Consider the following 13,553-nt stretch of genomic DNA (forward strand, 5'->3'; position numbering starts at 1 on the left):
AGGAAACCAGTACCTCATATATAACACAGACTCAAGAACTGTTCTTTTTACTATTCAGTGTACTCCTTTGGTGCATGTTTATGGAGCCATACAGTTGTCCTTGTTATTCATTGTAGAGCTTTGTTTCCGTTCTCTGACTGTTACTGCACCTTCATCACAGAGCTGAGACTGTATCTTTCTCAGATAATTAAAACCACGTTATATTTGACTGTAATATAACGTGGTCTGACCTAAATGATGTGTTTCAGTCCTAATCAGAGAAATGAGACAGAGCTTCTCTATGGTTTTACTTACTTTGTGTTTTTATGGATATTATGTTTGTTCATTTGTGTTCAGCTGTTTTTAATCAGTGCAGGACACTGATTATTGCATTGAGTTGTTAAATACATTGTGGTGTGTCTGCAGAAATAGCAGTCCAGTGTAGCTTGGATACTGTCGGGTGTGATTTGAAATAGTGTCAACATGTCCTGACAACAATGTTTTATCTATTTTTATATACATTCAACATATACTGACCTGTTTGCCTTTATATTCAGTTGTTCCACCCAGAATTTGTATTTCTCATGTGAATAAATTTGTAAAGTTTTTCTTCTTCTTCTTCTTTTTTTTTTTTTTTTTTTTTTTACTGTAAAGTGTTTCCTGTGTCATTCAGTTCATGCCTGTAATTTTCATTCAGAGCAGGTGTTTTCCAACACACCTGCCAGAGAGGCACCGAGGGGGAAAGGCGAGTCAGCAGTTTGTCAAAAATCTTGTTCCTTCTTGGGAGTCAGGATTTAGAACTTGCCTGAGAATCATGTTGTTTTTAACCTTTCTTCAGTATCAAAGTAATTTGTTATTAAAATATCTAAAAAGATAGCACATTCTGAGTTATCAAGTGGTGACATTGAAAATACTCACATTTCATATGTTTATTTGGTTCCCATCACAACAGAAAAACGTGGAAGCATTTTTTGGAATATGCTCACTGGAGCCTCACACAGCCTCCTTTTCCAATACAATCATTTCATATTTGTTATTTAACACTGATGTGGACCAATGAGTCTGAAATGAAATGAAATGAATCCAGAGATAATTGTCTGTACATCCATGAGTACAATGCAAACAAGACCTGCCACTAGCTAATTTGGCTTACCTTTGAAGGGTACCAATTAGACAAAATGTCGACAAATATAGGTTAAAAGGAAAAAAACAAAAAAAAAACCTCTACTTGTTGCCCACAGCTTACAAAGTCCACGACTACGTTATACTTCCTGGGGTGTTGAGGGGGCACAGTTGAGGGGGGTTATAGCCAGAAAAGAATCAGTCCCACACACTTTTTCATTTCCATAAATCCCTTGAAAGTAGACTCAGTGAGTCACAACACATTTGTGGTGAGAAGACTTCAGGATAAATGCTCTGTCTGCATTTTGAGCAGCAGGAACTCCCCCGAGGGTCAGCAGGTCTTCACATGCTCACATAGAATTGAACCACAATTATTATTTATAAACTCTTTGGCACCCTGGCTGCAACTGAGTATCACTTTAGTTGTTAGCATGACAGCCATGAGTTGCTAATCTAACACTATTTGTGATAGTTGGTTCCTAAACAGCAACCAGCAGAAACCTCAGATACCCTGAACAAAGACAGAAAAAGAGTATGACTTAAGTTTCTTCCTGACAAGTATGTAAGAAAGCAGTCAAACAGGAAATTAACTTCTGAGGTAGAGCGCTCATCCGCTTATCAGAAGGTTGGTGGTTCGATCTCTGGCCTCAGCACTCGACATGTCAGCGTATCCTTGGGCAAAATACTGAACCCCAAATTGCTCCAGATGCTATGAGAGTGTGTGTGAGTGGTTAAAAGCTTGTATGAATGTGGTGGAATGCAGACTTGAGTGGTGGTCAGACTACCATTCATTTGTGCCTCCTCGGTTTCCTTTGGTTTTAGTCATGAGGCTTTGGTGCTTGCAGATTCCTGTAGCCACCTCAGCCACAGACCATTTAGCTCTGCAGAAGTTCATTTCCTATTCTGAAGTCTGAATAGCTCAACAGAGCAAATACAATAGAATTTGGAATGACAGCAGAGAACAAAACAGCAAGGAATTTACACATTTCTAATCTCAAATAAAGCTTTTTGAGGTTTGCTATGGACCCAGACTGCATAGTTCATAACAAGGCACCGACCCCCCTCAAATCATTCATACACATATTCATTCATATGCAACGATCGATGAGCGTCAAACGCAGCACTTACTAGAAATGTAACCACAGGAGAACAGCCACGTTATTTAGCACCAAAAGGGACTTCATTTACTGTTGTTCATGAGGACAGCTTTAATTCTATCTGTTGCTACCTTTAGAGGCTACTTTTCTCCAACTAAATGGAAAACTACCAATAATTTACCACATGTTTATACACCAATTATGGGTGCCACAGAGGAGAAGTTTTAATAGTTGACAAATTAATCAGCACTTGAAAATGTCCTTTTATCTGCCAAACACTTTATGTGGTGTCTCTATACTCCTCAGAGGTAACGTTGAAGTGTTACTCTGCTCCTTTTGTTGGATGAATCTGAAAGTTTTAACTGTTTAAATGTTCTGCTCCTGGTTTGTTTTTCAGCATTTTAATACTTTGAGCTGCATGAAAAGTATTAAATAATAAAGAATTATTATTATAGTTGTTATTATGCAAAAATAAGACATCCTGATCAGTCAGGTTTTTGTTTCAGAATCAAATGTCTGTACTTAGGTACAAAGTCTAAAAATGAACGGCCACACACACACACACACACACACACACACACACACACACACACACGCTCGAAACCTCTAAATGCTGCCTTGCAGGGTTTGTCTCTCCTGTCTTGCGAGCATGAATCATGTTCAGTAATCTGCCGTGGTTAGACTGGTATGCAGCAGATGGAAGCTCTGGTTAGACACGTAACATTTCATTGTTTCTAGAGTTTCATAGTTAACAGTCCCATTCTATTGTCTGGAGGTACTGGCTTTGAATTATACTTAAATATATGAACTGTCTACATGAACAGGTAAATAACTGGCTGGCACTGACATCTGGAGTCCATGTTTAACAGTGTAAATGAGTTAAAACACTACAGTCAATACAATGGAAGGAAATATGTAGAAGAACACACACTATTGCATTGAGTTTCTGGAGAAAATACATGAATAATTCAGCTGCATGATTTTAATACACCCATTCAATAAGTGAAATATACATCATGGTGGAAATCATGTGTAATTTCGCCATATTCTTGCCTATGTGGAAAACCTTCTGGGAGAAAATGATTCCAGAGATTGAAAGTAATTAGAAAACTTTGTTTTGAATGCAGAATTTGTATTACTTGGTAGAAAGCCAACAAACACTCAGTGTTAAGATAATATATCCAGCATTCAATGAGAGTTTTAGGGGTCTCTGCTTTGGATATTCATGCCTATGCATCCAGAGAGAAATGAACACAGAATTCAAAGTGTGGAGCAAATCACATTCAGTTCAGAGGAAAGGATCAGGGGCAGTGTGTATCAGACTGTCCTCAGGATTGTCCTTTGCCTTAAGAGTCCAGATATTCTAAAAGAAAAAGATCCTGATGAGCTCTGTATGAAGAAGCTAAAGCTTAAGTGTGACTCCTCACTGTTGTTTAATAAGGATAAAATTCTGTGTACCCACAATGCCCCACCTGAAGCACTGAGGGCTGCATGAGTCATCAGGTTCATGAACAACTCTGAAAGAATACCCATCATTCATTGCATCAGACATTATGAATGCTTCAACATGCAGGAAGAGAGATCCTCTAAGGTATTTCCTCTGGCTGCGTAGACGATGTCAGACATGATGTGTAATATTATTCAGAGACATCTTACAGAGGTTAAAGGACACGTGCAGCATCGCAGCTGAGAATCATGTGGAGCTCATGTTGACTGTTTGTATGTAAATCACATAAATGCTGAATTGTCTCTGACTCTCTGAAACACAAAACACATTACCTTCAAACATTTAAAGTAGCAGACTTTCATGTTTAGAATAAGTTTCCTTCTTCTTCTGGAATCATTAAACAGAATTGTTCTATTTGTTGATGTAATGGAATCTTGGAGGGGATTGGAGGATTTTAACTTTTCCATTCTGTGAGGGCATTGTGACAGACCTGCTGTCTTTTTAACAAGTCATCACACATAGAAAGAATGTAGTATCTGCTGCTCTGCGGACCTCTTTAATAATACAGGATCTAAAACCATGTCTGAACATTACGAGTGGCACTTTGCATTCATGTTAAGAATCAGGGCAGAATCATGTCATTCTTAGACACATGTTAGCATGAGTTTATCCATACTGGCCCACACTCTGTCAGTGCCTTCGAGGAAGAACACTGTCTGTGTTGTGCAGGCTGATTACTAATCAGACTGCAGCATCTGCACCCTCGCTGGAAAGTTGTTCATCTGATGGTCTGATGGTTGAGAGAAATCAACAAAATATCCAAATGAAAAACACACACAGGTTAACAAAAAAAACATACTTCCAACAAGTTTCTTTATTGTTATTTTTCATATAAAAAAATGAGTCCACTATAAAGGTAAAGCAATTTTACAAAAGAAGAGAACACGAAGCAACAGTACATTAATTGACATCATTCTCTGGAGTATGATCAAGCTGAAAATCACTTTAAAACCTGGGCGCAGATCCATGAGGGGTCCAAGGGGGTGATGCCCCCCCCCCAGCTTCTGAAAAACATGAAGCTGGTCAGAGGTGATATTACTGAAAATATTTATTTAAAGAAACAATGAGTCAGAATTAGCCACCTCTTATAATTCCTAAACATCGTTCCTTTAACTTATCCCCAGCCACATCCATACAGAGGCAGCTAGCTGGTTTGGCCAACTTGCTTGGTAGCTTGCTAGCTAATATTAAATTGATCATACCAGTGACCAAACCCCCAAGTTGTCATGAGATGCGCCCATGCTTTAAAGCCACCACTGGTTCTTGTCTGCTTGTTTTTCCCCTCTACTACCAAACAACACTCCCGGTTAAAGAGCAGCTCCAGCCTGCTGACACTGATGCAGTGAGGCACAGTGCGAACAGAAGGACCAGCGGGACAAGTTCGTCCCTCATGCACAGGGTACAGTTTGAACTACCTATGTTTCAGCATGCAGATGAACACTGGTGCACATAACTATCAGAACTGGCAACCAAGATCAGAATGCAGTCCACATACTACAGTCAAGCCAAACTCAAATTCTCTGATTGGCTGGACAGATCCGAGCCGCTGCCACAGTCTGGAGTCCTGTCTGGACAGCAGTAACATTAGCAGGAATTGTTGTAGTTGATTTTACACATGCACACTGGTCATTTCAATCAGGTAAAAACACGAACATCACCCACAGCATTAAGAAGCAGCCAAAACACCTTAACGTGCCTCAGTAACATTTATTACAGCCTCCATATAAAGGATTTTTAGATGATTACTGCATCTTTCAAATCACTCTGACAGCACAAAAGTTTTTTTTAATTTTATTTTAGTCTGTTTGCCTACTCACACCTGGGGCCTCTTCTTCATTTTTTGGTCCTTCCACTATCAGCTACCAATGTCAGAAATGTTCAACCCCAACACACAGAGGCATCATGTACTATTTTGGAGCATTGTCCACCAACATAGGTCTGATGTCCATGGACAGTTTGAATTGTTCAGTCTACAAAATATCAAAGAATAGTGAAAAAAGGCTGCTTTTGTCAGGTCAACAGTCTGACACCCAAAGATATTTAGTTTACGATAATCACACCACTAAATCCTCTCATTTGAGAAGCTGGAACAAAAAAAATGCTTGACACTTTTTCACAACTTTTGCTAGGATCACTTTCTGTTGGTGACGAATCGATGTCTCAGAGACACTCCACCTCATTAAACCCACCGCTGGCCAAGTGGAGCAGCAAAACTAATGGGCCTATTTCCTCCAACAGACACTTTGACCACATTTGCACACAATCACTTCATGCTGAAGTAAACTCATTATATTTTCTTCTCCTCTAGAGTGTGTGGAAATGTCCACCTGCTGTCTGATGTTCTAATTCATTCTGTCTTTGTCCTCGTGGCAACAGATAAATCACAGATCTGTGATGTGTGGCAGAGTGCATTTCATCAAGATACGACATGCTTGAAATGAAGAGTGGAAATGGGGCCTCTGACTCGTCGTAGCAGGAGAAGCACAGGTGTCATCTAGTTCTGTGGTCACACCTGTGCTCCTCTTTTCCTTCCAGGTGTGTTCAAAACATCTGCTGTGAAAAAACACCTGTATGTGTTGATTAGGACAGAATCTCAGGCCTTGACCACATGTTTCCAGACAATTAGCAGATTTAGCTTTAGCAACGATGATGCCATCACCTAAATTCACACATGCCCAAGATGAACTGAGCAAGCATGTGAAACAACATCCATCCGTTTCCATTTGGTTAGCACTGCTGGGCCGTGTGTCAGGAAGGTGTTACTCTCTTTACTAAAGATCATTTTCCAGGACTTTTCCAGCATGTTTTCAGTGATGATCTTGCTGGTATGACAGACAGACAGCATGCCATACACTAAAATGCTCCTTCTTTCTTTTGATTTTGAACATTGTTATTAGATTTATTGTTTATAGTTTTCTCTCATTGTAATTTGTTTCCTCTGGAAAGCTGTTCGTGCTCTCTGGTTGCTAAAAGCTATGTAAAAAAAAATGTGTGATTATTACTACAGTTAATTCATAATCCCATTTTTCTTATCAATCAAATTAAAGATGCCATCCAGAGATGTTTTAAGATCTATATTAAACACTGTATTTTGACTAATAAAGTGTTTCTGACCTGATTTTTCAAAAAATCTATTTTCTTCAAATTCTTAAAATGACATTGACTTCTTTTCCTTCATTAAAAAATCCTCAATCTATGGTCATGCCCAGCATATCCAGCTCTCTCAACAATGCAACAAACCTTAAACTTTCACAGGCAAAACAAACCAGCAAGAACGTCAACTTCAGCAACTGAAGCAAACACGTTCACCAGTTTAACATTATTCAACTGTGACTAATATTTACTTTTGAAAGATAATGTTTTTTACTTTATTTGGTGTTTCAGCCACTTGAGTTGTAAAATCATCCAACCTGCCTGTGCTATCATGGGATGGAGCTTGAGGGTGTGTTCACAGCGTTTCCACAATATAACAGAGAGCAGCCTGTTCAAAGTACTCTCGTCCATAAACTACCATTTGAACGTTAACATGCTCCTGAACATAACTTATCCCTTTCAGATGACGATGTTGTCTGCTTTGAGGAGCTCTGATAGACAGCCCAGTACTTCATTCTCAGCTACAAGAAAATAGGAGAATGTTGAAGTAATTTTCCAGGACATTTCACTTTTTCTCTCATTTTCCAAGATGCAGGGGAACCCTGTTTTAATTAACTACAAATAAATAATTAGCTAATATTGTTTGTGCTTCTAAATTACTACCGCCAAAGGAGGATAAGTATCTTCAGAATGTTCTTCTCTGGTATTTGACGAATCGTTGATGTAAACTTTATCACAACCTACTGGCCTGGCTTGCCTGTTTGAGCTTTTAGAATTGTTTTTGTGTGGACAGAATTTAATATTTTTATTTTAAACATGGAGGGGGGGGGGGGGGTATCCTTTTCCAAAAATATCTGTACACATGTGGTCCAGGCCTTGATTTGCCTGCTCAATGATTAGACTGGATCAATAGGTAGATGGTCGTCTGAACTGAAAGTCTGCCCATGGTAGACAGAGAAGATGGCAGACCTCTGCTACAGGTGTGATACAGGTCTGAATAACTGAAAATGACAGGTGTAACAGTTGCTTTGATGATGTTGCACAAATGCTGTCCAGATCAGAGTAACAGCACAAACAAATGGTGTCATTTCACTAACCATCCATAAAGATACATTAGAATCAGTCAGTGTGCTGTAACGCTAAAGTGTTTTGACTTGAAATGAAATGAATCCATGGTGTGGTGTGTGTAACAGTAACGTGTGCAGCAGACATCTAATAAACCTCCTTCAATGACAAACACTGGCAAAACATGAACTGTTTCCATGAAACATGATGACCTGTGTGCAGAGGAATGCCTGGATGTGTGTGTGTGTGTGTGTGTGTGTTCAGTCAGTGAGTCTCTAATGGAGACTGTCTGTGACAGCGTTCATGCTCACAGGAATGTCCAGGTGCTTCATCAGTGCCTTTGTGTGTGTGTAACTCTGTGTATTTACTTGATCGTTTCAGAGTAACAGGAGTCTCCAGAGGACACATCATCTGATGCAGCTTCATGTCTCTTTCTACCAGGACGGAGCGGTGTTGGCCAGTCGTCTCATACGTCTAGAAAAACATGTACTGCATTACTTCAAGAATTCTGCAAACACCATAGGAATGATCTGTGCATTGGGATTATTATTATATAGCTAGACAAGACTATTATCATATAGAGGTCATGAAGTCATTTCAGCTGCACCCCAGTCATCCTCACTCAGAACTATTCACATATTCTCACTATGATAGCAACACTGTTCCATTAGTGCGGCCTGTCACATTATGACAACATGTGATGATCATTCATTCATGAGTGTCTGAAGAATCTAAACCTTGACAGATTTTTGTGAAGTCCAACTGACATGAAATTGCATGTCTTGTATTTGCTTTTGGTATCGGTCTTACCTTGTGTTCCTGTCTTGGTCTCGGATCTTCTTCTCCATTTCAGCATCTGTGAGGGTCTCCAGCAGGGGGCACCACTGGTCTGCATCGCCAGTGTTGCGAATGGCAATCTCTACTGTGGGGAGTGGGTTCTCACTGCAGGCCAAGTACGACACCAATGATAAAGGGTCAAATACAGACAGTGGAGATGACAGACTCCAAAGTCAACACAACTTTGGTAGAATGTATGTTGTCAGTGTCAAACGTCATTGATCTATTCTATGACCAGTGCCTGCCATAATCAAGTGTGTTTAGAGGACTGGACCCGTTGATTTGAACTGCATTGTTAAAGTCAGTGGTTGAGTAACCTGAAGGCGTAGGTCCTCTGGTGCCAGCTGAGCTGACCGCGAATGCTGTAGGCGATAGTGGTGACAAACTCTCCTCCGAGACCCAGCTCAGAACACAGCTTCAGCGCAAACGACTCCGGTGAGTTCTCCCTCTCTGACATGTCCCACTCAAACTGGTCCACCAGAGAGATGTTTCCCACGTGGATGTTCAGCTGACCAATAAGAAACACATTATGTACACTGTTTTTTTTTTTTTTTAGCAACATAATCTTATAGTCTCAGTATGCGGCTTTGTCTGAAACATTACAGCAGCTCAATCTGGCCTGTTTTACTGACACATCGCTACATGAGAAATACAGAATAAGTGATCATTTTCATTTTCACTTCTGCAGTTGCCATACACAACTAGCTTTTGTTGGCGTGAAGATTCAGGACCGTGTTGCCCTAAACATACTGAGTTGTAGTATCAGTGTGGAGATGTGTAGAGGGCGAGAGATTCAAACAGCTAGTTCAGTACCTCAAGCCCGAGTATGGGCTGTACAGTACACTTGAGGAGAAGGATGAGCTAAAAGTCAAAGTAGGCAGAGCAGCCAGGCGAGCTCTGACCATTGACTGCTGGACCGCCCTCATTAACAACAGCTACATCACAACTAGACACAAAATCATGGGAAAATATGGGTCCCACAAAGAATGCAGAACCAAAAGCAGCCTACTCTAGTATAATTCTATAAAACTGCATGATATTCTCTAAGGAACTGTTTTCCTTTGGTTCAGCACCCACCTTGATAATGACTCTCTGGTCTGCCTGCTCTTCTAGTATGCTGTCAGTGGGGTAGGACTCAATCTGCTGACGAATGGCTGATGCAATGGCAGGGACAAAGGCCAGAGGATTCAGATCCAGGTCGTCACATAAAATCTCTGCAAACATCTCTGGGGTCATCAGTTTCTCTGAGGAAGAGCAAGATGGTGAGCTTAGACAAAAGTATAACAGACAAATTGAGCTGCAGACAATACTGCAGGTTTTTGATGTTGGCAAGTTACCATTCATATTCCAAGTGAAGGCATCTCGCAGTTTCTGTCCATCTATCTCCATGTCTAGTCGAATGGGGACCAGAGCCTCTACCTGGGCTGCGTTCTCATGGATCACTGCAGGGTCATGGTCATCAAAGCTGAGCGAACACAAGACACAACAGAATTCAATGTTTGATTATTATTGTTTATCCAAGCAACTCTTAATGTTCTTTAACACGATCTGACCATATGCTGACCAACTGCTCATATGTGCGTTGAAAGAGTTAGAGGTGGCTGTAATTGTTGTGGCAGCTGATCATAACCATTCATTTATTAGCTCTTTTTTAAATACAGAGTGGATGGAATGTATGTTGGATTGAATTCACAAATTATGTTGATTTTTCTTACTGAATTTATAGTACCATAAGATGTGCCACCTGAAGTATTTCACTGAAGATGAGAAAAATTGCTTGTGCCATTCTGTTGCACCTTTGGCTTTACTTGTAAAACAAGGCTTTCTCACCACAGAGGGAAAGTCCTTTTCTTGTCACGGCCCATTCGGTTGCGGTTGATGGTGGTGGAGCAAGGCACAGCATCTAGATGGTGAGAGCTGTTGGGCAGTGTGGGGACCCACTGACTGCTCCTCTTTGCTTTCTGCTCCCTTTACAGAAAGGGCAAAAAACACATTGTTGAGAAGGGTAAAGTGGGGGAACTCACAAGAAACAGATTAACATATGCTGATTTCTAGTTCATAGTATGGGTCAAGTTCCAAAACACTGGATCCTACATTTCCATAATGGCTGGGAAATAGCCCTGTCTTTCAAAGTGCACACTTCCTGTTTGCAACAGAGGCTTTCTGATAAACTGTGGAGTCTCCAAATTCAAACTGAGATGACCCTGATGACATCGCTACGACATCAGGGATATTCTTTCCAATCCAATTTTGGAACATTCCCTTCATGTGTAATATTGGTGTTGTTCCGCTTTAACCATTTAAACTGTTTCTCTTTCTGTGAAAGGTATGTGGGGTCCAAGAAACAGCAGGTCAACTGATCACACATTCACTGGCACTCACACAGATACACACACTGCTCATTTTTCAGTTTGAAAATGGTAAAAGTGTATTTAAAAAAAGAAAGACAGATGAAAGACATTACCTGAGGTAAGCTGGGGGCTCTGTGCTGATGGACACCGCCTTGTATTTCTCGTCATTACCCTCAAAGATCTCTTCACATTCTGAAGCCTTCAGCAGAGTAACACTAGTGGCTACAGATGGACAACGTGCAAGAGATGCATATAAAATCAACTTGCATTATGGCTACAATTGCAAAGCAGTTGTAACTGTTGTACTCATTAAGTCACCACAGTCACCACTCGCGACAAAATGCTCTTGGATTTTCTATCGTTTATAGCGGCAATCATTCCATATAATCTATGGAGACAATCTTATCAACGTTCAGTGTAAATAAACAAAGACACACCCCTCACCATGTGATGATGCTACAATTTTCTTCCTCTCCTCCACCGAGGCCAGCCTCCTCCATAAAGATGGATATCTTTTGTACAGAGAGCCTCTGAACATTCGCAGGTAGTTTCCAACCTGGAGAGCAGAAGGTAGGTGTTTAACTTGGAAAATTCAATCTCTGCATTTAACCTGAAGTTTGAGGAGGAGTGGGCAGCCACTGAGCAGTGCCCAGGGCCAACTCCTGTTCTCAGCCAGTGCCTTGGGCACATGTTTCTGATGGCAGAGGAAACCCATGCAAACACAGAGAGAAAAAGAAAACTCCAGATAGAGAATCCAGGAAACTCAGGACCTTCTTGCTGTGTGTCAACAGTGCTGACCACTGACTCACTGTGTTGCTGAGCCAAAATTAAATGAAAGAAAAAAGAAATGAATAAAGAAAATGAAATGTTCTGCAGACACTTTGCAGTGATTAAAAGCACATTCTTGTACACTGTATATGCACAAGTCATTAAAATGAACCATCCAGGTTTTGAGGCACTACAAACCACCTACATAAAAAGTGAATTACCGTGAGAAGTGTGTTTTGAGACACATATAGTCTGAATATAAAAGATTACATAGCTTAATCCTAAAGCCTTGCTCTGCTTTCTAGTAAACGATAAGTAGAGGTAACTTTAGCAGCAGTTACAGCCTTAATTCCAAGTGGAAAGGTCAGTTTTACACATGTGGACACAAAAACTGCTCCGTCAGACTTCTGTCTAACGCCACTGTCAAGCTTAAAGGGGATTCATGAGGATCACTGGAACTGAAATCTCCTCCCGAGATCAAGTTCTCTTGCAGACATCACTGCGGCAGGTATTCCTCCAGGATGTCTGAGTATTTGTCTGCAGTGATCTCAACCTCTCCCCTCACAAGCCGTCCAGGGCCTGCTGCAGAGAAGCATCAGCACGCTTCATGGTGCTGATGCTGTGTTTGACAGACACCAATCACCGTGCAAAGCTTAACTTTGGTCTCATCAGATCATACAGGCTTTATTTGCTTTATTCCACAGTCTCTTACATGCAATCTAATTTAGTGAAACACCGTGTTCATCTTAAAGCCAAAACCACTGAGTGGGTAGACCGATGTCTTGAAATAAAGCCTCCTTCCAAATATTTTACAGTTCACACAACACAACGACCACAAGCCCCACGACGCTCAGCCAGTTAGTACAACAGAGGACAGGAGATATCTGTAGACATTTTTACTTTTCTTCAAAAATCTACACAAACGTCACTGTAAAAATACCAGACGTCAATGAAGACTGGGGTGGGACGTGTTTTCACACACGTTACTCTTCTCTACGTTAACTTACTTCATGTTGATGTAACTTATGTTAACTTGGTGGTCCAACACAACTAACGCTACCTCCTTTGATAAGTTACTGCAAAACAGCAATCGCTGTTATGATATCTGTCCTTTGTTTGGTTTGGAAAAGCATATCTTTTTTGATTAGGCAGTTGTTAGCCTGACTTTACCTCATACCCCGCTGTTCGGTTTTAGGTATTTCTTTGTTTATGAAGTCATCCATTGGGTTCGTTAGCATGCTAGCATCAACTAGCAAGGAGAATGGATAACTGAGGCTAACATTAGGGAGCTAGGCATTGAAAGTCAATGAAGAGATAGTCACATACCTCTGACCCAACCATGTAAAAGTCCCCATCTTGTTCTAGCTGAAATTTAACTGGCTTCTGTCCAAACGTTTTACTTAAAGCCAATTGCATCTTTAGGCAGTCGCTAACCCGCTAACGGTAACTACTGAGCAGCCCTGTCTTCTTCACGTGTTCGTGTCCTACGATTGAGCTGGGAAATCAGTGTACTCCTTAAAAATAGCGTTTGCTTCAGCCTTCCGAATTTAACAAAAATTAACTAGCAGCATGTCTGTTCAGTAGGTGTAAAGCCACATAAAGACAAACCACAATGACATCCTGTTTCAGAGGGTACATTAAGAGAACACTGTGATGTGTCGCCTATTGTGAAGGTTTTTCCGACAATTTTAAACGCTACATTGGCCTTGCTCCTCATTCATTTCTAGGTACAGG

The 13,553-nt window shown here is 40.7% G+C and overlaps 1 protein-coding gene across 1 annotated transcript; it reads right to left on the reverse strand.

Annotated features, from left to right (window-relative positions):
• Positions 1-6,868: 6,868 nt before the first annotated feature.
• On the reverse strand, positions 6,869-13,471 carry LOC143337917 (SWI/SNF-related matrix-associated actin-dependent regulator of chromatin subfamily B member 1-like). The gene is made up of 9 exons (XM_076757919.1): positions 13,146-13,471; positions 11,496-11,607; positions 11,165-11,273; positions 10,531-10,668; positions 10,038-10,165; positions 9,778-9,944; positions 9,018-9,208; positions 8,674-8,805; positions 6,869-8,337 (listed from the first exon to the last, which is right to left on the reverse strand). Exons 1-9 carry the CDS (start codon positions 13,233-13,235, stop codon positions 8,298-8,300), a joined length of 1,107 nt encoding a protein of 368 aa, XP_076614034.1. The 5' UTR covers positions 13,236-13,471; the 3' UTR covers positions 6,869-8,297.
• Between the last annotated feature and the right edge of the window lie 82 nt (positions 13,472-13,553).

Source organism: Chaetodon auriga, chromosome 19 (assembly GCF_051107435.1).
Source record: "Chaetodon auriga isolate fChaAug3 chromosome 19, fChaAug3.hap1, whole genome shotgun sequence".
NCBI lineage: Eukaryota > Metazoa > Chordata > Actinopteri > Chaetodontiformes > Chaetodontidae > Chaetodon > Chaetodon auriga.